At 49.3% G+C, this 24771-nt stretch overlaps 1 protein-coding gene across 7 annotated transcripts in view; it reads left to right on the top strand.

The window, feature by feature from the left end:
• Positions 1-24771, top strand: part of SYCP2 (synaptonemal complex protein 2) — a 1046702-nt gene that overhangs the window by 80848 nt on the left and 941083 nt on the right. For 6 of the 7 annotated variants that reach the window (XM_063959338.1, XM_063959341.1, XM_063959339.1 and 3 more), the window contains exon 2: positions 22390-22589. The exons of the other annotated variant lie outside the window; for it this stretch is intronic. In XM_063959338.1, coding sequence (XP_063815408.1) covers positions 22439-22589 — 151 coding nt within the window. In that variant the 5' untranslated portion in view covers positions 22390-22438. The remainder of the gene's footprint in view (positions 1-22389; positions 22590-24771) is intronic. 7 annotated transcript variants of the gene reach the window in all.

Here is a 24771-nt window from a genome sequence, read left to right on the forward strand (position 1 = left end):
GAAGGGTTTTAACAAAGTCCAGGAGGGAAACATTCTCCAAATGAAGAGAAGCAATAGGACACGAGGACATGCACTGAGACTGGAGGGGGGGGAGGTTCAGGGGAAATTTGCGGAAAAATTATTTCACAGAAAGGGTAGTGGACAAGTGGAATAGCCTCCCATCAGAGGTGGTAGAGGCTAAGACAGTAGAGCAATTTAAACATGCATGGGATAGACATAAGGATATCCTTACAAAGAAATAAGGAACAAATAAGGTTAGTGATAAAAAAAAAAATAATATATAAAAAAAAAAAAAGGGGCAGACTAGATGGGCCAAGTGGTTCTTATCTGCCGACAAATTCTATGGCACTGTGGGGGCATTTGTATACCTGGCACTGTGGGGGCAATTGTGGATCTGGCACTGCACTATTGGGGGCATATGTGTATCACGTCCCATTTTAATTGGCCACACCCATTTTTTTGTCACGCGCGCGCACACAGTACCTCTAAGGGGCAGACCTACTGGGGGGCAGGGTAATTTTTTAAGATGAGAATTTTTGTATGGCTTTTTATAAATATCCAAATGGTCCTTGGTAGAAAAAAGGTTCCCCACCCCTGCTTTAAAGGATACTGTTGGCTCACTTTTTTTATACTTGAAATTTTCTACCCCCAAGTATTTATCTAGCACAGTCTTTGAAATTACAGTTAAGATGGGTACACAGTGTGTGAAATATTGAATTTCGCTAGCAGGTCAGTGGAGTTAATTTACGAAGGTGGGAGTGTTTTAGAACTGGTGATGCCCATAGCACCTAATCAGGTTATATTTATTATCTTCTAGAAGCAGCTAGATAAATGTTAAGTAGAATCCGATTGGTTGTTATGGCAACATCACCAGTTCTAAAAAAAAAAAAAAATATCCTCCCACCTTAGTAAATTTACTCCCATATATCTGAACGACTGTGTTCAGACATATCACGTCAGCTGTGCAGTACAGCCGATGTCACATCTGGCTATTTGCACAGATAGCCCGATGACCCCCGTACACTTGCTGCAGGGGATGACGTCACAGCTGCGTGGGCAAACTCAAATGCCTGGCCAGCGGTATGACAGGACCAACACGTCGACCTGCCAAATGGTAAGTGTATATGCTTACCTGGATTAGAAGTACTTTTGGCCATAACTCCACTTGATCTCTACTCCAAGGCTTGATGTTGATCCTGCACAGGACTTGTAGTCAAATTATAAGAAAAAACTAATTATAAGGGCAGATTCAATTGCCGGCAGGAAATGTGAAAACCCTGCATTTTTCCACAGCCGTTTGGTTATTCCTGTTCAAATGTAGCACCTACAGAGCAAGTCTGATTTTTCATAAAATCGTTCATTTTAGGAACAATCACTGGGACTTGCTCTGGCACCCCCTAGGAGGACTAATTAAGCATTTGGAAGTTTACAATTACAGATTTGTCCTTTCACATCTTTGCTCTATGCGCTATAAATTGCGTTATACATAACTCGTGAGTGCTGTGTGACTCTGTGACACCGAGCGTATTTTTGCAATTTTTAATTTCAGCAAACATACGTCTTAGACACAATGTAATACAATAGGACGCACGAGAAGTGTCCGCTTATTAAAATGATATGCAGCGTGCCTATATTCTTTGTGTGACTACGACTGTATTTGCATAAAAAATGCTATGCTTTAGTGTTACCCTGACAGCCACAATTATACACAGAATATAGGCATATAATTTTTCTCTAACATCCTAGTGGATACTGGGGTTCTGTACTTTAGTACCATGGGGTATAGATCGGGTACACTGGAGCCTGGGACTTTAAAACCTTTAGTGTGTGTATGTGTGTGCTGGCTCCTCCTTTCTATGCCCCTCCTACCAGACTCAGTTTTGAAAAATGTGCCCAAGGAGCCGGGTGCAGTTCTCTGGAGCTCCAGAGAGTTTCCTTTATTTTTTATTTTCGTTTCCTCTTACGCCCTAGAGGATGCTGGGGTCCACATTAGTACCATGGGGTACAGACTGGTGCACTAGGAGCCATGGGCACTTTAAGAGTTTAATACTGTGGGCTGGCTCCTCCCTCTATGCCCCTCCTACCAGACCCAGTTTAGAAAATGTGCCTGGTGGAGCCAGTCACAACTAGGGGAGCTCCTAGGAGTTTATTTAGTTTTATTATTTTTTAAAGAGTTAGGTGCTTCGTTGGCCTTAGGGCGGGAAGTAGGATCCAACCCTCTGAGCTTAATAACCCCTATCTACGCTGACAGGACACTGAGCTCCTGACGGTGTTGTTCGCAAGCCCCCGAGGCGACCGCTCGCTCCTGCAGCACTGCCGCCACCCCCTAACAGAGCCAGAAAACATTGGTGGTGAGTAGGATGCCAGCGCCCCGACAAGCGGTGATAATGGCGGCATCAGGGTGGGAGTGCAGCGCTGATGCTGCGCGCCGGTGGGCTCAGAGGTACAATGTGCGCCGCTGTGAGGGGCGCCCTGGGCCAGCGCAAACACCCTTACCAGGGGATTATAGAAGGGGGAGGAGAGTGTTTATTCATATTACTGTGTAGTCTGTTTGTTACTCAGTCACCGCCAGGCATTTTTCTTAAACGTCCTAGAGGATGCTGGGGATGCTTCAAGAACCATGGGGTATAGATGGGATCCGCAGGAGACATGGGCACTTTAAGACTTTAAAAGGGGTGTGAACTGGCTCCTCCCTCTATGCCCCTCCTCCAGACTCCAGTTAGATTCTGTGCCCAGTGAGACTGGATGCACACTGAGGAGCTCTCCAGAGTTTCTCAGAAAAAGACTCTCTGTTAGGTTTATTATTTTCAGGGAGACCTGCTGGCAATAGGCTCCCTGCATCGTGGGACTGAGGGGAGAGAAGCAGACCTACTTCTGTGAGTTTCAAGGCTCTGCTTCTTAGGCTACTGGACACCATTAGCTCCAGAGGGTCTGATCGCTAGGTACGCTAAGGGGGCGTGGCTTAGCCCTCACAGCTCTAACCAGCGCCAGGCACAGTATTTTGGTGCTGTATTATTATTATAAAAGCGCTAACAGGTCTGAGGCATTACCTTAATCGTTTCAGTACCGGGATAGGCGCTGGGTTGTGAGCTGGCAAAACTCCCTCTGTGTTTCTCTAACAGGCTTTGCTGTGGGTCTGTCCCCTGTAGCCCCAGTGTGGTTGTGGGTGTCGGTACGCGTGTCGACATGTCTGAGGCTGAGTGCTCTTCCCAGGAGGAGGCTGGAGTGGGGACAGAAAAGACTGTGGGAGTGACTGTGTCGGCACCGCCGACGGCTGATTGGGTAAATATGTTGAGTGTTTTTAATGCAAATGTGGCTCGGTTGAATAAGAGATTGAATAAATCTGAGTCTCAGAACCAGACATGGAGAAAATCCATGGAGGATGCATTGTCGCAGGTTCAGACCCCGTTGGGGTCACAGAAGCATTCATTTTACCCACATAGCGGATACAGATACCGACACTGACTCTGATTCCAGTGTCGACTATAGTGATGCCAGATTGAATCCTTAACTGGCTAAGAGCATTCAGTACATGATTGTGGCATTAAGACGTATTACATATCACGGAAGACCCTGCTGTTCCTGATAGTCTGCATGTTTAAGGGAAAGAAACCTGAGGTGTCGTGTCCTCCCTCTCATGAACTGAACGCTCTTTTTGAAAAAGCTTGGGAAAATCCTGACAAGAAGTTACAGGTTCCCAAGAGAATTCTGGTGGCATATCCGTTCCCCTCTGGGGACAGGGAAAGGGGGGAGTCAACCCCCACTGTTGACAAAGCTCTATCGCGTCTGTCCAAAAAGGTGGCGCTTCCGTCTCCTGACACGGCAGCCCTATAGGATCCTGCGGATCGTAAGCAGGAAAATACACTGAAATCCATTTATGTCACTACTGGTACGCTGTTCAGGCCTGCCGTTGCATCTGCGTGGGTGAGTAGCGCTATTGAAAAGTGGGTAGATATAGATTCCCTGGACAGGGATAGCGTTCTTTTGACACTGGGTCATAACGGGGACGCTGCAGCCTATCTAAAGGAAGCTGCGAGGGATTTTGGCCTTTTGGGATCAAGGGCCAATGCCATGGCAGTCACAGCTAGAAGAGCATTGTGGATTCATCAATGGAGTGCGGATGCTGACTCTAAGAAGACTATGGAGTCTCTGCCGTTTAACGGTAGTGTTTTGTTTGGTGACGGCCTCACTGACCTGGTATCTACGGCTACCGCGGGTAAGTCATCGTTCCTACCTTATGTTCCTGCACAACAAAAGAAAACGCCCCACTATCGGATACAGTCCTTTCGGCCCAATAAATACAAAAAAGGACGAGGGTCTTCCTTCCTTGCTACGAGAGGAAGAGGAAGGGGAAAAAGGTCACAGGCTGTGGCAAGTTCCCAAGAGCAGAAGTCCTCCCCGGCTTCTGCCAAATCCACCGCATGACGCTGGGGCTCCTCTGCGGGAGTCCGCACCGGTGGGGACACGTCTCCAACTCTTCAGTCAGGTCTGGGTTCACTCGGCCCTGGATCCTTGGGTATTAGAAATAGTAGCCCAAGAGTACAAATTGGAGTTTCAAGATGTGCCCCTCACCGATTTTTCAAATCTGCCTTACCAGCTTCTCTTCCAGAAAGGGAGGTAGTATGCGCTGCAATACTAAAGCTGTGTCATAATCAGGTCATTTTCACGGTACCCCACACAACAGGGGGAAGGATTTTATTCAAGCCTGTTCGTGGTCCCGAAGCCGGATGGCTTGGTCAGACCGATTCTGAACCTAAAATCCCTCAATTTCTATCTAAAAAAATTCAAATTTAAGATGGAATCTCTCCGAGCAGTAATCTCCAGTCTGGAGGAGGGGGATTTTATGGTGTCGGTCGACATAAAGGATGCCTACTTACACGTCCCCATATATCCTGAACATCAGGCTTATCTGAGGTTTGCTGTTCAGGATTGTCATTACCAATTTCAGACGTTGCCGTTTTGGTCTGTCCACGGCTCCGAGGATTTTCACCAAGGTTATGGCGGAAATGATGGTTCTCCTGCGCAAGCAGGGAATAACAATTATCCCATACTTGGACGATCTCCTGATAAAGGCGAGATCCAAGGAGAAATTACTGAAAAACTTTACGCTCTCCCTGACAATTCTGCAACAACATGGTTGGCTCCTAAACTTGCCCAAATCTCAGTTGGTTCCGACAACACGGCTGTCGTTCTTGGGCATGATTCTATATACAGAATTACAGAGAGTTTTTCTTCCAGTGGAAAAGGCTCTAGAAATACAGAACATGGTAAAACAGATTCTGAAACCGGCAAGAGTGTCGATTCTTCAATGCACTCGGTTGCTGGGGAAGATGGTGGCGGCCTACGAGGCGATTCAGTTTGGCAGGTTCCATGCCAGGGTGTTTCAGTGGGACCTGTTGGACAAGTGGTCCGGGTCTCACCTCCACATGAACCGGAAAATAATCCTGTGTTCCAGGACCAGAATCTCTCTCCTGTGGTGGCTGCACATTTCTCACCTCCTAGAGGGACGCAGGTTCGGGATCCAGGATTGGTTCCTGGTGACCACGGATGCAAGTCTCCGAGGCTGGGGAGCAGTCACACAAGGGGAAAATTTCCAGGGAAAATGGTCAAGCCAGGAAGCTTGTCTGCACATAAACATTCTGGAATTAAGGGCCATTTACAACGGCTTTCGGCAAGCGGAACATCATCTTCGCGGTCTGCCCATCTTGATTCAGTCAGACAACGTAACAGCAGTGGCGTACGTAAACTGCCAGGGCGGAACAAAGGGTGTTGGCGGAGGCCACAAAAGTTCTTCGCTGGGCGACAAAACATGCAAGTGCTCTGTTAGCAGTCTTCATTCCAGGAGTGGACAACTGGGAAGCAGATTTCCTCAGCAGACACGATCTCCATCCAGGAGAGTGGGGTCTTCATCAAGAGGTCTTTGCAGAAGTGACAAGTCGTTCGGGAATTCCTCAAATAGACATGATGGCGTCTCGTCTCACCAAGAAACTTCAGAGATATTGGTCGAGGGACCCACAAGCAATAGCGGTGGACGCCCTGGTGACACCGTGGGTGTTTCAGTCGGTCTATGTGTTCCCTCCACTTCCACTCATTCCAAAGGTGATAAGGATTGTAAGAAGAACAAGGGTTCAGGCAATACTCATCGTTCCAGACTGGCCACGGAGGGCCTGGTATCCCGATCTTCAAGAATTACTCATAGAAGATCCCTGGCCTCTTCCTCTACGAGAGGACCTGTTACAGCAAGGACCGTGTGTGTATCAAGACTTAGAGCTGCTGCGTTTGACGGCATGGCGGTTGTACGCCAAATCCTAGCCCGAAAGGGTATTCCCAGTGAAGTCATTCCCACACTACTTCAGGCTAGAAAAGCAGTAACGGCGAAGCATTACCACCGTATTTGGAGAAAATGTGTGTCTTGGTGTGAATCCAAGAAGGCTCCTACGGAAGAATTTCAGCTGGGGCGTTTGCTCCATTTTTTTGCAAGCAGGTGTGGATGTGGGCCTAAAGTTGGGCTCAATTAAAGTACAGATTTCGGCCTTATCAATTTTCTTTCAGAAAGAATTGGCCTCCCTTCCAGAAGTTCAGACCTTCGTGAAAGGCTTGTTACACATCCAACCTCCCTTTGTGGCACCATGGGATCTTAATGTGGTGTTGCAGTTCCTGCAATCTCATTGGTTTGAACCTTTGCATAAGGTTGAGTTGAAATTCCTTACTTGGTTATGTTGTTGGCCTTGGCATCCGCAAGGCGGGTATCTGAATTGGCGGCTTTGTCTCACAAAAGCCCCTAAGCCGATAGAGCGGAGTTGAGAACTTGTCAGCAATTTCTGCCAAAAGTGGTTTCATCGTTTCACGTAAACCAGCCTGTTGTGGTGCCAGTGGCTACTGACGCCTTGGCGGAATCGAAGTCTCTTGATGTGGTCAGAGCTTTGAAAATCTATGTCGCCAGAATGGCTCAAATTAGGAAAACAGAGGCTCTGTTTGTCCTGTGGGCTCCCAACAAGATTGGGGCTCCTGCTTCCAAGCAGACTATTGCACGCTGGATCTGTAATACGATTCAGCAAGCTCATTCTACGGCAGGATTGCCGTTACCGAAATCGGTGAAGGCCCATTCTACCAGAAAGGTGTGCTCATCCTGGTCGGCTGCCCGAGGGGGTCTCGGTATTACAGCTTTGCCGGGCTGCTACTTGGTCGGGATCAAACACGTTTGCGAAGTTTTACAAGTTTGATACCCTGGCTGAGGAGGACCTCTTGTTTGGTCAATCGGTGCTGCAGAGTCATCCGTACTCTCCCGCCCGTTCTAGAGCTTTGGTATAAACCTCATGGTTCTTGAAGCATCCCTAGCATCCTCTAGGAAGTATGAGAAAATGGGATTTTAATACCTACCGGTAAATCCTTTTCTCTTAGTCCGTAGAGGATGCTGGGTGCCCGTCCCAGTGCGGGCTGTATCTGCAGTTATTGGTTATGATTGCACACATCATGTGTTGAGTTCAGTCAGTCTGTGGCTGATGTTAGTCATGCCGTTGCATGCGTTGTTGTTGAATGCCATATTGTACGGCGTGTTTGAGGTGTGAGCTGGTATGCATCTCACCTTAGTTTTAAAAATTAAATAAATCCTTTTCCTCGAAATGTCCGTCTCCATGGGCACAGTTCCTATAACTGGAGTCTGGAGGAGGGGCATAGAGGGAGGAGCCAGTTCACACCCCTTTTGATGTCTTAAAGTGCCCATGTCTCCTGCGGATCCCGTCTATACCCCATGGTTCTTGAAGCATTCCCAGCATCCTCTACGGACTAAGAGAAAAGGATTTACCGGTAGGTATTAAAATCCTATTATTATTATTATTATAATTGTCTACTGGGGCGCTGTGTGTCCTGGCACCCTAACTCTGTCTCTCTCTGAAGGTACTGTCTCTGACATTTTCCTGTGTGTGTATGTTATATATGTCACCATGTCTAGGGACTCTGTATCTTGTGCTGCAGAGTATGTCTCTTCTCCAGAAGAGTCTATTCCCTGTACTCTGGAATGCAATATACTGTCTCAGCCCTCTGAATCTGAACCCCAGTGGGTGGCTTCTATTAAGGGTATGATATCCAAGATTTTTGCTGCGGGATACACTGGGCTCCACAAGGATTAACCTCTGGGTGTAGAGTAGGATCTTGATCCGAGGCACCAACAGGCTCAAAGCTTTAGACTGTTCCCAAGATGCACAGCGCCGCCTCCTCTATAACTCCACCTCCATGCCAGTGAGCTCAGTTTGTAAGTTGGTGCCATGCAGTTTGCAGGCACTTAACAGGAGGCTGCCCTAAGCAGCCTTTTCAGAGCTTGTTTTACCGACTGAAAACAGGGAAAATGTAATGAAGACTTCCAGGGCTGCTGCAGGCAAAGTCTCATAGACTTTCCTGCGTGCAGCTCCATCACCCCCCGTGGCGCTGTATACTCATGCGCCGCGGTTGCCGGGTCACTGCAGCGGAGGCACCGGCTTCTTCCCTCCTGAAGAGTCACACACACGCTGCCGTCTCCCGGGGCCGCAGACAAGGGGAAGGTAAGGGGCTTCTGTGCCGCACATTTCACCACGATCCAGCGCGGCCATAATGGGGCGGGCCGCGCGCACTGGCGTGGACACTGATTACTGGGCAGCTGCTCCACTAGCCACCAGGGATATATTTTATGGGCACAGGTCAGGGGGGATGTTGTACCAAGCCCCCCCCCCCCTTCCCCCGCTTTATTTACTGCCCGCACACCCTGTGGGGATGCCAGCAGGGGGAGCAGGTCGCATCTGAGGCATCTCCCCCCAGCCCCAAGGCGCCATTTCAGCAATGTTCCCGCCCTGGAGCAGCTTCCCTCTTCCTCATTCCCAGTCAGCAGCCTTTACAGACTGAGCCTTGCTGTTTCCTGGGATTGCTGGGGCAAATCCTCCTCTGTGGAACCGCCTGACTGCCAGTGCTGTGCTTCCTACAGGACACTTGAGTATTCTACCTGTCACTGGGACTGTGTTAGTTAAGAAAGAGTGCATACATTCAGGGTTTTGTGGTACAAACACCCTGTGATATACATCCAGTGCTTACTGTGTTTGTTTTATCTATAGTGATAACATATAGCCATACTGAGTATTACTTTGTATTGCTAGTCCATTGCAGTTTATGGTACATAATTTCTGCATGGTACGCTTGTGACTATAATACGTGTTTGTGCATGTAGCTGCTGCATGGTTGCCTTATTGCAGGGTATTTCAGTCAGCGTGCTAATCCTATATTGCTATACCTGAGGGGGCCAAGTGTTTCAGGTTTTTCTCTGTAAATAATATAGGATTGTTTACAAGATATACTACTGGGGTATTTTTACTTGTGATTTATAGTCACCATATATTCTATTCCTATTGAACTCCCGGTCTGTGCCATCTTAGGCTCTTTTTCTGAGAGTCCTTGCTAGATATAGTGCTGCTACACTTTGTACCGGGTTGCCTATTACTGTGCGCATAGTTATGTCTGCTACACGTGGCAACGACGTTGGGGCCTCTCCCACACTGCGTGGTAGTGAGGCCATTGATGGAATGGAGGATAATTTAGCAGCTGAAAGTTCAGGTTCAGGGGGTTCCTTACCCCCCAGTGGGTCGGTAGCACTTGGGGCATCACAAGAACCACCTTGGGCTACTTTTTCCACATTGTTAAACACGCTTGTGACTAAATTGACGCCCCCTTTGGGACCACCTGTGCCACTTCCACAGTTTATGGTCCCCGCTGTGAACCCACCATGGACGGATCAGCTTTCCTCTCAGTTACAGCATTTGAACCGATCCATGTCTAAATCTAAGGGTCACTCTCGCCCGCATAAGACTTATGCTAGCCATACATCAGACCAACTTCAGACCAACTTTTCTCCAACACTCCAAACTTCCAACCATCCAACTTGTCTGTTCAACTAAAACAGTGCCCCACATATCTAACCAACTTTTTACCAGTGCTCCACACATCTAACCAACTTTTCATCAGACCAACCAACCTACCAACTTCTGTCCAACTTGTGATGTCACCGAAGTAGGCGGACAGTGCCTTCCTACAGTTCTTCAGTTTTGTTTTGTTTTTTTCATTTCAAAACATGCAGAATTGTCTTTCTCTAACGTCCTAGTGGATGCTGGGAACTCCGTAAGGACCATGGGGGATAGCGGGCTCCGAAGGAGGCTGGGCACTCTAGAAAGATCTTAGACTACCTGGTGTGCACTGGCTCCTCCCACTATGACCCCCCTCCAAGCCTCAGTTAGATTTCGTGCCCGGCCGAGGTTGGATGCACACTAGGGGCTCTCCTGAGCTCTTAGAAAGTTATAGTCTTAGAATTTGTTCTTTTCAGTGAGACCTGGTGGCAACAGGCTCACTGCAGCGAGGGACTAAGGGGAGAAGAAGCGAACTCGCCTGCTTGCAGCCGGATTGTGCTTCTTAGGCTACTGGACACCATTAGCTTCAGAGGGATCGACCGCAGGCCCAGCCTTGATGTTCGGTCCCGGAGCCGCGCCGCCGTCCCCCTTACAGAGCCAGAAGCAAGAAGATGTCCGGAAAATCGGCGGCATGAAGACTCAGTCTTCACCAAGGTAGCGCACAGCACTGCAGCTGTGCGCCATTGCTCCTCTCACACACTTCATACTCCGGTCACTGAGGGTGCAGGGCGCTGGGGGGGGCGCCCTGAGGCAGCAATAAAAACACCTTGGCTGGCAAAAATACCTCAATATATAGCCCCAGGGGCTATATATGAGGTAAATACCCCTGCCAGAAGTCCATAAAAAACGGGAGAATAGGCCGCGAAAAAGGGGTGGAGCCTATCTCCTCAGCACACTGGCGCCATTTTCCCTCACAGCTCCGTTGGAGGGAAGCTCCCTGGCTCTCCCCTGCAGTCTACAAGGGTTAAAAAAAGAGAGAGGGGGCACTAAATTTAGGCGCAGTATACATTATATATATAGATATAAAGCTATAGGGGACATAACTCAGTTAGTCCCTGCAGTATATAGCGCTCTGGTGTGTGCTGGCATACTCTCACTCTGTCCCCCCAAAGGGCTTTTGTGGGTCCTGTCCTCGTTTAGAGCATTCCCTGTGTGTCTGCGGTGTGTCGGTACGGCTGCGTCGACATGTTGAATGAGGAGGCTTATATGGTGACGGAACAGAGGCCGATATATGTGATGTCGCCCCCTGTGGGGCCGACACCAGAGTGGATAGAGAGGTAAAAGGTATTAACCGACAGTGTCAACTCCTTACATAAAAGGGTGGATGACGTAACAGCTGTGGGACAGCCGGCTTCGCAGCCCGCGCCTGCCCAGGCATCTCAAAGGCCATCAGGGGCTCAAAAACGCCCGCTCTCTCAGATGGCAGACACAGATGTCGACACGGAGTCTGACTCCAGTGTCGACAAGGTGGAGACATATACACAATCCAATCCGTGACTTGATCCCGGCAATAAAAAATGTGTTATACATTTCTGACTTTAACCTCTATAAATGGGTTTTAGGTTTGGGGAGAAAAAACAGGCAGTGTTTTGTTCCCCCATCAGATGAATAAATGAAGTGTGTGAAAAGCGTGGGTTCCCCCGTTAAGAAACTGGTAATTTATAAAAAGTTACTGATGGCGTACCCTTTCCCGCCAGGAGGATAAGTTACGCTGGGAGATATCCCCTAGGGTGGATAAGGCGCTCACACGTTTGTCAAAAAAGGTGGCACTGCCGTCTTAGGATACGGCCACTTTAATAGGTACCTGTTGATAAAAAAAAACAGGAGGCTATCCTGAAGTCTGTATTTACACACTCAGGTACTAGACTGAGACCTGCAGATAGTGCTGCTGCAGCGTGGTTGGTGACCCTGTCAAACAGGGATAATAGTTGGCAAACATAAAAACATATTAAAGACGTTGTCTTATATATGGGGGATGCACAGAGGGATATTTTGCCGGCTGGCATCCAAAATAAATGTAATGTCCATTCTGTCAGGAGGGTATTAGAGACCTGTCACTGGACAGGTGATGCTGACTTAAAAAGCGCATAGAGAGCCTTATAAGAGTGAGGAATTATTTGGGGATGGTCTCTGGGACCTCGTATCCACAGCAACTGCTGGGAAGAAATAATTTTACCTCAGGTTTCCTCACAGAAAAAGGTACAGTCCTTTCGGCTTCAGAAAAGCAAGCGGGTCAAATGGCGCTTCCTTTCTGTACAGAGACAAGGGTAGAGGGAAAAAGCTGCACCAGTCAGCCTGTTCCCAGAATCAAGATTCTTCCCCCGCCTCCTGTGAGTACACACCATGACGCGGGTGCTCCACAGGTGTAGCCAGGTACGGTGGGGGGCCGCCTCAAAAATTTCAGCAATTAGTGGGCTCGCTCACAGGTGGATCCCTGTTTCTTCCAAGTAGTATTTCAGGGGTACAAGCTGGAATTAGAGATGTCTCCCCCCAGCCGTTTCCTAAAATATGCCTTGCTGACAACTCCCTCAAGCAGGGAGGCTGTGCTAGAGGCAATTAATAAGCGGTATTCCCAGCAGGTAATACTCAAGGTGCCCCTACTTCAACAAGGACGGGGTTACTATTCCACACGGGTTGGGGTACCGAAACCGCATGGTTCGGTGTGACCCATTTTATATTTAAAATCCTTGAACATAAAAAAATTCAAGTTCAAGATGGAATCGCTCAGGGCGGTTATTGCAAGCCTGGACGAGGGGGATTACATGGTATCCCGGGACATCAAGGATGCTTACCTGCATGTCCCCATTTACCAGGAGTACCTCAGATTTGTGGTACAGGATTACCATTACCAAGTCCAGACACTGCCGTTTGGACTGTACATGGCACCGAGGGTGTTTTATCAAGGTAATGGCCGAAATGATGATACTCCTTCAAAAAAAGGGAGTTGTAATTATCCCGTAATTGGACAATCTCGTTATAAGGGCGAGGTCCAAGGAGCAGTTGGTAGTCGGGGTAGCACTATTTTGGAAAGTGCTACAACAGCATAGGTGGATTCTAAACAGTCCAAAGTCACAGCTGGTTCCTATGACACGTCTACTGTTCCTGGGGATGGTTCTGGACATAAACCAGAAATAGTGTTTCTCCCGGAGGAGAAAGCCAAGGAGTTGTCATCTCTAGTCAGAGACCTCCTGAAACCAAAATAGGTAGCGGTGCATCATTGCACGCGAGTCCTGGGAAAAATGGTAGCTTCTTACGAAGCAATCCCATTAGGCAGGTTCCATACAAGAACTTTTCAGAGGGACCTGTTGGACAAGTGGTCCGGATCGCATCTTCCGATGCATAGGCTGATAACCCTGTCTCCAAGGACCAGGGTATCTCTACTGTGGTGGCTGCAGAGTGCCCATCTTCAAGAGGGCCGCAGGTTCGGCATACAGGACTAGGTCCTAGTGACCATGGATTCCAGCCTTTGAGGCTGGGGGGCAGTCGCATAGGGAAGAAACTTCCAGGGACTTTGGTCAAGTCAGGTTATTTCCCTACACATAAATATTCTGGATCTGAGGGCCATTTACAATGCCCTGAGGCCAGCAAGGCCTCTGCTTCAAAACCAGCCGGTACTGGTCCAATCAGACAACATCACGGCAGTCGCCCATGTAATCAACAGGGCGGCACAAAAAGCAGGATGGCGATGGCAGAAGCCACAAGGATTCTCCGATAGGCGGAAAATCATGTGTTAGCACTGTCAGCAGTGTTCATTCCCGGAGTGGACAACTGGGAAGCAGATCTTCTCAACAGACACGACCTCCACCCGGGAGAATGGGGACTTCCTCCAGAAGTCTTCCAATAGGATTGTACACCATTGGGAAAGGCCACAGGTGGACATGATGGCGTCCCGCCTTAACAAAAAGCTATAAAAGATATTGCTCCAGGTCAAGGGACCCTCAGGCGATAGCTATGGACGCTCTGGTAACACCGTGGGTGTACCAGTTGGTTTAGGTGTTCTCCCCTCTGCCTCTCATACCAAAGGTACTGAGAATAATAAGAAGGCGAGGAGTAAGAACGATACTCGTGGATGGCCAAGAAGAGCTTGGTACCCAGAACTTCAAGAATTTATATCAGAGGACCAATGGCCTCTGCCACTCAGTCAGGACCTGCGGCAGCAGGGGCCCTGTCTGTTCCAAGACTTACCGCGGCTGCGTTTGACGGCATGGCGGTTGAACGCCGGATCCTGAAGGAAAAGGGTATTCCGGAGGAAGTAATTCCTACGCTTACTAAAGCCAGGAAAGAGGTTACAGCTACTCATTATCACCGCATATGGCGAAAATATGTTGCATGGTGTGAGGCCGAAAGGGCCCCAACAGAGGAATTTCAACTAGGTCGATTTCTGCATTTCCTGCAAGCAGGAGTGACTATGGGCCTTAAATTGGGTTCCATTAAGGTACAGATCTCGGCTCTGTCGATTTTCTTGCAAAAAAAGAACTAGCTTCAGTACCTGAAGTTCAGACATTTATAAAAGGAGTGCTGCATAGTCAGCCCCCGTTTGTGCCTCCTGTGGCACCTTGGGATCTCAACGTGGTGTTGAGTTTTCTTAAAATCACTTTGGTTTGAACCACTAAAAACCGTGGATCTGAAATATCTCACATGGAAGGTGGTTATGTTATTGGCCTTGGCTTCTGCCAGGCGAGTATCAGAATTGGCGGCTTTGTCTTGTAAAAGCCCTTATTTGATTTTCCATATGGATAGGGCAGAATTGAGGACTCGTCCCCAGTTTCTCCCTAAGGTGGTGTCAGCGTTTCACCTGAACCAGCCTATTGTGGTGCCTGCGGCTACTAAGGATTTGGAGGACTCCAAGTTGCTAGACGTTGTCAGGGCCCTGAAAATATATGTTTCCAGGACGGCTGGAGTCAGAAAATCTGACTCGCTGTTTATCCTATATGCACCCAACAAGCTGGGTGCTCCTGCTTCTAAGCAGACTATTGCTCGTTGGATTTGTGGTACAATTCAACTTGCACATACTGTGGCAGGCCTGCCACAGCCAAAATCTGTCAATGCCCATTCCACAAGGAAGGTGGGCTCATCTTGGGCTGCTGCCCGAGGGGTCTCGGCTTTACAACTTTGCCGAGCAGCTACTTGGTCAGGGGCAAACACGTTTGCAAAATTCTAAAAATTTGATACCCTGGCTGAGGAGGACCTGGAGTTCTCTCATTCGGTGCTGCAGAGTCATCCGCACTCTCCCGCCCGTTTGGGAGCTTTGGTATAATCCCCATGGTCCTTACGGAGTTCCCAGCATCCACTAGGACGTTAGAGAAAATAAGAATTTACTCACCGGTAATTCTATTTCTCGTAGTCCGTAGTGGATGCTGGGCGCCCATCCCAAGTGCGGTTTATCTGCATTACTTGTACATAGTTATTGTTAACTAAATCGGGTTATTGTTGAGCCATCTGTTGAGAGGCTCTATTGTTTCATACTGTTAACTGTGTTTCATATCACGAGTTGTACGGTGTGATTGGTGTGGCTGGTATGAGTCTTACCCGGGATTCAAAATCCTTCCTTATTGTGTACGCTCGTCCGGGCACGGTACCTAACTGAGGCTTGGAGGGGGGTCATAGTGGGAGGAGCCAGTGCACACCAGGTAGTCTAAGATCTTTCTAGAGTGCCCAGCCTCCTTCGGAGCCCGCTATCCCCCATGGTCCTTACGGAGTTCCCAGCATCCACTACGGACTACGAGAAATAGAATTACCGGTGAGTAAATTCTTATTTTTTTTCAGTGAAACTGGGCTTTTCTTTCACCACCATACATTTACTTGTTTTTATACTGAACTATGGATACCAGCATGGTTGGGCTGCCAAGGCAAATTATATATATATATATATATATATATATATATATATATACCAGATGTAGATATTCGGCACTCCCAATGTAGTAAAATGTACAGCTTGCCTGGTGCCCTCCTGAGCTTCAAAAAGCAAACATATCACAAACGATAGGCGGCACTCTAGGACTTTTCAAAAATCAAGAACATACGTGACCCTGTTCTGACAGCTTAACGTTTCGGTCATTTTCAATCCGCCACACTTTGCTGGCGGAATCTAATAACATTTTTTAAAAACATGTTTTTTTTGGTGTTTTTTTGGGTGGGTAATAGCATATCTATTTATATTATAAGGGATTAGGTACTTGGTTTGTCTTTTTTGGAGGCACAAGTATTATTTATATATTTTTAAAAAGATTATTATTATTATTATTATTATTATTTTTTTTTTAAATGGAATGGGAAAAACCTGAAAAAAAATTGCGTGGGGTCCCCCCTCCAAAGCATAATCAGCCTCGGGCTCTTCGAGCCGGTCCTGGTTCTAAAAATGCGGGGGGAAAACGGACAGGGGATCCCTGTTTTTTTGCTCTGCGCCTGGTGCTGGTGCAAAAAATACGGGGGACAAAAAGAGTAGGGGTCCCCCGTATTTTTTACACCAGCATCGGGCTCCACTAGCTGGACAGATAATGCCACAGCCGGGGGTCACTTTTATACAGTGCCCTGCGGCCATGGCATTAAATATCCAACTAGTCACCCCTGGCCGGGGTACCCTGGGGGAGTGGGGACCCCTTCAATCAAGGGGTCCCCCTCCTCAGCCACCCAAGGGCCAGGGGTTAAGCCCGAGGCTGTCCCCCCCATCCAAAGGCTGCGGATGGGGGGCTGATAGCCTTGAGAAAATGAAAAGAATATTGTTTTTTCCAGTAGTACTACAAGTCCCAGCAAGCCTCCCCCGCAAGCTGGTACTTGGAGAACCACAAGTACCAGCATGCGGGAGAAAAACGGTCCCGCTGGTACCTGTAGTTCTAATGGGAAAAAAATACCCAAATAAAAACAGGAGACACACACCGTGACAGTAAAACTTTATTTCACACATGTCGACACACACATACTTACCTATGTTGACACGAAGCAGTCGGTCCTCTTCTCCAAGTAGAATCCACGGGTACCTGAAAATAAAAGATAATTATACTCACCCGATCCAGGGTCCAGATTATAATCCACGTACTTGGCAAAACAACAACACCCGGACCAAACGGACTGAAAGGGGTCCCATGTTTACACATGGGAACCCTTTCCACGAATGCAGAGACACCCCGGTCACAGCTGTCACAGAAGTGTCTCTTCAGCCAATCAGGAAGCGCCACTCCGTGGCACTCACCTGATTGTCTCCGTGCGCGTCTGAAGTGACAGAAGGCTGGCGGAGGGGGGCCGCGGGGGGGGGGGGGGTGAATTAGCGGTGCGGGCTGGAGCTGGCCCTGGTGGTGGTGAGGGGGAAGGGGTGCCGCGATCTTGGGGGGCAGTGACTGCAGGAGGGGAGCAGAGGTCCCGCGATCGTGGATGATATGCGGGGGGTGCCGCGATCGTGGATGATATGCGGGGGGTGCCAAGATCGCGGGTGATATGCGGGGGTGCCGCGATCGTGGGTGATATGCGGGGGGTGCCGCGATCGCGGGGGGGGGGGGGGTGCCGCGATTGCGGGTAAGTTGCGGGGGTGCCGCAACTGCAGGTGGGGTGCCAGTGATCGGGGGTGGCGTGCGTGGGTGCAGCAATCATGGGTGGGGAGCGGGGGGTGCCGCGATGGTGGGGTATCGCGGGAGGGGTGCCACTGCTGGGTGTCCTGTGACAGCGGCAGCCCGGCAGCAGTGATGTGCTACCGTAGCGGTGCGTGAAAATCCGGGGACAAAATTTACACAGAATAAGAGACTGTTGACTGGCTATCCTCTCTCTGCGTAGGTGTGTAAAAATTGGGAAACTCCTCCGCCTGTAGATTCTCATGTGGCGCACATGGTTGTTTCCTCTGCTCTGCCAGTAACTACCATCGCCTCTCTGAAGGAACCGACGGATCGTCGTGTGGAGGGCTGTTTAAAAGCGATTTATGCCCTTTCGGGGGCTGTGCTAAGGCCAACTATTGCAGCGACTTGGGCTGCTGAAGCTGTTGAATTGTGGGCTCAGGAACTCGAGGTGGAACTCTCTTCTGATGCATCTGAGCATGCTCGACAATGTCTCTCATATATTTCCACGGCTTCTCTGTACCTTAAGGAGGCGGCCTCCGATGCCGGGGTGCTTGCGGCCAAGGCTGCTACTGCATCCGTTTTGGCCAGACGTATCCTTTTGTTGAGATCCTGGTCGGTGGATTTGGATTCCAAGAAAACCCTGGAGGTGCTTTCTTTCAAGGGAGACATTCTCTTTGGAGAAGACCTCAATAAGATTGTGGCTGACCTGGCTACTGCTAAAACAGCCTGCCTACCTAGTACGGCTCCTTCCGCACAGAAGGCTAAACGTACTTTCCCTCGGCCCTTTCGTACTCCAGGTAAAGCAAAAGGCCAGGCGTACCCAAAGCAAGCACATGCTTCCAGGCCTGCCAAGCCCAGACCGAAGCGTGCTAGGGCCGCCCGTCAGCCACCTTCCAAAACTGACAAGCTGGCCGCATGACAGAGTGGGCCTCCCTCTGGGGGATCCCAGGGTGGGGGGCAGACTTCTAAATTTTACCCAAGAATGGTTAAAGACCACTTCGGATACCTGGGTGAGGGTAGTCGTTGCTCGAGGTTACGCCATACCCTTCAAGAATCGTCCCCCTCATCGATATTGCCTGACATATGTGCCTCTGGATTCGGCAAAAGCAAACACGTTGCACTCGGTGGTACATTCCTTCCTGACCTTAGGAGTGGTGGTACAGGTGCCTCTGACCCAGAGGGGCAAGGGGTTCTATTCACCGCTGTTTCTAGTCCCGAAACCGAACGGGTCCTCGCGGACCATTCTCAATCTGAAGTCCTTGAACACCAAATGTGTGAATTTCCGTATGGAAACGCTGATCTCTATTGTTCTGGCCATGGAGCCTGACGACTATATGGTCTCCCTGGACATACAGGATGCCTACCTACATATTCCTATTGCGGTATCTTATCAGCAGTACCTGCAATTTGCAGTGGGCAACCTTCATTACCATTTTTGTGCGTTACCCTTTGGTTTGACAACGGTTCTGCGAGTTTTCACCAAAGTTATGGCGGTCATGACGGCTCCGCCGTCAAGGGGTCAGGATATTACCATACCTAGACGATTTGTTGATCTGGCGAGTTCCCCAGAAATTCTCCTGTGTCATCTCGATGTGACGGTCCAGTGCATGACAGCCCACGGGTGGCTGATAAACTGGAAAAAATCCTCCCTGGTTTCTGCTCGGAGCATGGTACACCTGGGAGCGATGTTGGACACTCACAACCAGCAGTTGTTTTTGTCTCAGGAGAAAGTCCTGAAACTTCAGGACAAGATCCGATGCTTCCTATCCCGTCCGCAAGTGTCAATTCATTTGGCGATGCAAGTGTTAGGTCTCATAGTGTCGGCTTTCGACATGGTGGAGTATGCTCAATTTCATTCTCGCCCTCTACAGAAGTTGATTCTGTCCAAGTGGGATGGCCTTCCTCAACGGATCAGATCTCGCATGATCTCCCTGTCTCCGGAGGCCTGCCTATCGCTGAGCTGGTGGCTTCAGGACCAACGATTGAGCAGGGGTCGTCCGTTCTGGATCTCCAACTGGGTCCTGCTGACGACGGATGCCAGTCTGAGAGGTTGGGGCACGGTGTTGGAACAACACTCTCTCCAGTTTTGGTGGACCGAGGAGGAGTCCCTACTCCCGATAAACATTCTGGAACTGCGGGCAGTGTTCAGTGCGTTGACAATGGCCCAGCATCTCATACAGAACAGACCTGTTCAAGTACAATCGGACAACGCCACCATGGTGGCGTACATCAATCATCAAGGCGGCACTCTTCAGTGGGCACAACGCCATCTACCGGTCATATCAGCAGTGTTCATTCCCGGAGTTCTGAACTGGGAGGCGGACTATCAGTCGTCAGGACGTGCATGCAGGAGAATGGAGCCTACATCCAGAGGTGTTTCAACTTCTCGTGGACAAATAGGGCCTCCCAGATGTAGACCTGATGGCGTCTCGACACAATCACAAGGTTTCTGGTCTTCGGAGCAAGGTCAAGGGATCCTCAAGCAGCGTTCGTGGATGCTCTGTCAATCCCGTGGAACTTTCGGCTGCCGTATGTGTCACTCCAGCCCAGAGTAATTCGGAAGTTCAAGCAAGAAGGAGGATACCTACTTCTAGTCGTTCCAGCTTGGCCCAGGCGGCACTGGTTCTCCGATCTACAGGGCCTCTCGCTGGATCGTCCCTTTCTACTTCCACAACAACCAGACCTCCTTGTTCAGGGCCCTTGTGTTTACCAGGATTTGGCCCGTCTGGCTTTGACGGCATGGCTCTTGAAGCTTCCGTCCTGAGGGCCAAGGGTTTTTCTGAGGCGATTGTTCAAACTGTGTTGAAGGCCCGTAAGCTGGCTTCTGCTCGGATATACCCTAGGGTCTGGAATGCTTACTTTACTTGGTGTGCGTCAATCATGACGTTTTCAAGTTTAGTACAGCCAAACTATTGGCCTTTCTACAACAAGGCCTGGACTTAGGCCTGCGTCTGGCCTCCCTCAAGGTTCATATCTCTGCCTTGTCGGTGTGGTTTCAGAGAAAGATTGCTTCCCTACCTGATGTCCATACATTCACTCAGGGTGTGTTGCGGATTCAGCCTCCTTATGTTCTGTCGGTGGTTTTGTAGGTCTTACAAGAGTGTCCGTTTGAGCCTCTTATCTCTGCTGACCTTAAGTCGCTTTCCCTTAAGGTGTTGTTTTTGCTGGCTATTGCTTCAGCTAGAAGGGTCTCGGACTTGGGTGCCTTATCCTATAAGTCTCCCTATTTGATTTTTCACTGTGATCGGGCGGTTCTTCGAACATGTCCTGGTTATTTACCCAAAGTGGTATCTTCCTTCCACCTTAACCAGGAGATTGTGGTTCCGACCTTTAATTCTCCTGAGTTGTCTTCCAAAGAGGGTTCTTTGGATGTGGTATGGGCTCTCCGTATCTATGTGAAGAGAACTTCCTCCATTAGGAAATCCGATTCTCTTTTTGTGTTTGGTTTTCACAAATGTAGCTGGCCTGTATCCAAGCAGACTTTGGCCAGATGGATGAAAATGGTGATTGCACATGCTTATGTACAGGCTGGTCGTCCGGTTTCTGCTACCATCAAAGCCCATTCTACTCGGTCGGTTGGACCTTCTTGGGCGGCCCACCGTGGTGCGACCCTTGAACAATTGTGAAAGGCGGCTACGTGGTCCTCAAGGAACACGTTCATTAGGTTCTATGCCTTTGATACTGCCGCTTTCCAGGATGCTTCCTTTGGATGCCAGGTTCTTGTGCCCGCTGCAGTGCGTCCCCTCCCATAAGGAACTTCTTTAGGACATCCCCGATGTTAATCCTTGTGGAGGTCAGTGTACTCCGCAGCAGAAAACGAGATTTATGGTAAGAACTTACCGTTGTTAAATCTTTCTACGAGGTACACTGGGCACCACAAGGCGCCAACCCTGACGCACTTAGCTTCTTTGGGTTGATATTGGCATAGCCGCTGACACCCTCTCCTGTAGTGAGTGTGCGGTGAAATTGGCTACGAGCGTTTGTCGTCTCTAGTACCTGCTACTGCATTGGGCTGGTTAACGAAACAGCTCACTGGCATGGAGGCGGGGTTATAGAGGAGGCGGCGCTGTGCATCTTGGGATCAGTCAAAGCTTTGAGCCTGTTGGTGCCTCGGATCAAGATCCTACTCTACACCCCGAGGTTAATCCTTGTGGAGCCCAGTGTACCTCGCAGAAAGAGATTTAACAACGGTAAGTTCTTACCATAAATCTCGTTTTCATCTAGGATAGCTCATTATGAGACTGAAACGTAGGTTTTAAAAAAATTGTAGAGGTTTTGTCATATCTACTCCCAGTACCTCAACAAACTGTCAGAATATATGCCCCAAAAAGCGTGCTCTTTCCCAGGTAATGCAAGTCGACATGGATACCGAATGATACGGGTGATGGGGATATACTGCGGGGGATGCGTCCTTTGCTAAAGGAGTGCAGCTAATGAGTGAGGCCATTCGGGACGTTTTACACATTACTGACATGGTACCTGAACAGGTCGAGGAGGCTTACTTTACGAACAATAAGAAAGTCTCCCTTACCTTCCCTGCGTCTAGGGAATGAAACGCATTATTTGAAAAATCCTGGGAAAACCCAGGGGAAAAATTCCAGATCCCAAAGAGTTCTAGTTGCTTTTCCGTTCCCTGAAGAGGATAGGAAAAAGTGGGAAAACCCTCCTATAGTAGACGCTTCTGTTTCTAGATTGTCTAAAAAGGTGGTTTTACCTGTCCCTGGGTCTACCGCTTTGAAAGAACCGGCAGACCGCAAGATTGAGACTTCGCTCACATCGATATACAGTACACTGCGTTTAGGCCCACTATTGCTTGTGCATGTATTTCTAAAGCCATAGTAAAGTGGTCAGGCATGTTACTAGAGGATTTAGATATTATGGATAGAAGTGACATTGAAATGTTTTTACGTCACATACAGGATTCTGCTGGTTTCATGGTGGAGGCCATGAAGGACCTCGGTAATCTAAATGCACGGACGTCTTCCATGGCTGTCTCGGCACACGGGACTCTGGCAGCGTCAATGTTCTGCGGATGTGGAATCCAAGAAGAGTGTGGAGAACCTACCCTTCACAGGTCAGGCTCTACTTGGGGATGCGTGGATCTCCACGGCAACCGCGGGTAAGTCAACCTTTCTTCCCTCAGCCACTCCGACGCCGAAAAAAAACAATGTTTGCGTCTACAGTGCAGTCCTTTCGGACCGTGACCGTTAAGAAATCCAAGTCCCCTTCCACCTTCTTCAGAGGTGGTCGGGGGAAATCCAGAAAACCTGCACCGGCAGGTTCCGTGGAACAGAAGCCGGGTTCTGTTTCCTCAAAATCCTCAGCATGACGGTGGACCTCCCAGCCTGGAGGTCGGCCAAGTGGGGATCACGTCTAAGATATTTCAGTCAGGTCTGGGCGTCCTCAGCCTGGACCCCTGCGTACAAGATATTGTATCTCAGGGGTACAGACTGGAGTTTCAAGAGCTCCCACCTCACAGATTTTTCAAATCGGGCTTACTAGCTTTGCTGACAGAAAGGGTTATCTTACAGGAAGCCATTCAAAAATTGGAAAGGGCAAATGTCATTGTCCCAGTTCCACCTTGTCTGGAAAACAAGGGTTACTACTCAAACATTTTTGTGGTGCCGAAGCCGGACGGTTCGGTCAGACCAATATAGAACCTCAAATAGTTAAATCCATTTCTCTGACGTCCTAAGTGGATGCTGGGACTCCGTAAGGACCATGGGGATTAGCGGCTCCGCAGGAGACTGGGCACAACTAAAGAAAGCTTTAGGACTACCTGGTGTGCACTGGCTCCTCCCACTATGACCCTCCTCCAGACCTCAGTTAGAATCTTGTGCCCGGCTGAGCTGGATGCACACTAGGGGCTCTCCTGAGCTCCTAGAAAGAAAGTATATTTTAGGTTTTTTATTTTACAGTGAGATCTGCTGGCAACAGACTCACTGCAGCGAGGGACTAAGGGGAGAAGAAGCGAACCTACCTAACTGGTGGTAGCTTCTTAGGCTACTGGACACCATTAGCTCCAGAGGGATCGACCGCAGGACCCGACCTTGGTGTTCGTTCCCGGAGCCGCGCCGCCGGCCCCCTTACAGAGCCAGAAGCAAGAAGTGTTCCGGAAAATCGGCGGCAGAAGACTTCTGTCTTCAACAAGGTAGCGCACAGCACTGCAGCTGTGCGCCATTGATCCTCATGCACACCTCACACTCCGGTCACTGAGGGTGCAGGGCGCTGGGGTGGGGGGGGGGGCCCTGAGGGCAATATAAACACCTTGGCTGGCAAATCATCACAATATATAGTCCCAGGGCTATATATATGATAAATTACCCGTGCCAGAATCCATGAAAGAAGCGGGAGAAAAGTCAGCCGGAAAAGGGGCGGGGCTATCTCCCTCAGCACACTGGCGCCATTTCCTCTCACAGCTCCGCTTGAAGGACGCTCCCAAGGCTCTACCCTGCAGTTTCCAGACTTCATAGGGTAAAAAAGAGAGGGGGGGCACTAAATTTAGGCGCAGTATCTGTGTATTAATAGCAGCTATAAGGGAAAAATCACTGTATGTATAGTGTGAATCCCTACATTATATATAGCGCTCTGGTGTGTGCTGGCATACTCTCTCTCTGTCTCCCCAAAGGACTTTGTGGGGTCCTGTCCTCAGTCAGAGCATTCCCTGTGTGTGTGTGCGGTGTGTCGGTACGGCTGTGTCGACATGTTGGATGAGGAAGGTTACGTGGAGGCGGAGCAGAGGCAGATAAATGGGATGTCGCCCCCTGTGGGGCCGACACCAGAGTGGATGGATAGGTGGAAGGTATTAACCGACAATGTCAACTCCTTACATAAAAGGCTGGATGACGTAACAGCTGTGGGACAGCCGGCTTCTCAGCCCGCGCCTGCCCAGGCGTCTCAAAGGCCATCAGGGGCTCAAAAAAATGCCCGTTACCTCAGATGGCAGACACAGATGTCGACACGGAGTCTGACTCCAGTGTCAACGAGGTTGAGACATATACACAATCCACTAGGAACATCCGTTGCATGATCTCGGCAATGAAAAATGTGTTACACATTTCTGACATTAACCCAAGTACCACATAAAAAAGGGGTTTTATGTTTGGGGAGAAAAAGCAGCCAGTGTTTTGTTCCCCCATCAGATGAGTGAATGAAGTGTGTAAAGAAGCGTGGGTTCCCCCGATAAGAAACTGGTAATTTCCAAAAAAATTACTGCTGGCGTACCCTTTCCCGCCAGAGGATAGGTCACGTTGGGAGATATCCCCTAGGGTGGATAAGGCGCTCACACGTTTGTCAAAAAA

Source organism: Pseudophryne corroboree, chromosome 3 (genome assembly GCF_028390025.1).
Source record: "Pseudophryne corroboree isolate aPseCor3 chromosome 3, aPseCor3.hap2, whole genome shotgun sequence".
Lineage (NCBI taxonomy): Eukaryota > Metazoa > Chordata > Amphibia > Anura > Myobatrachidae > Pseudophryne > Pseudophryne corroboree.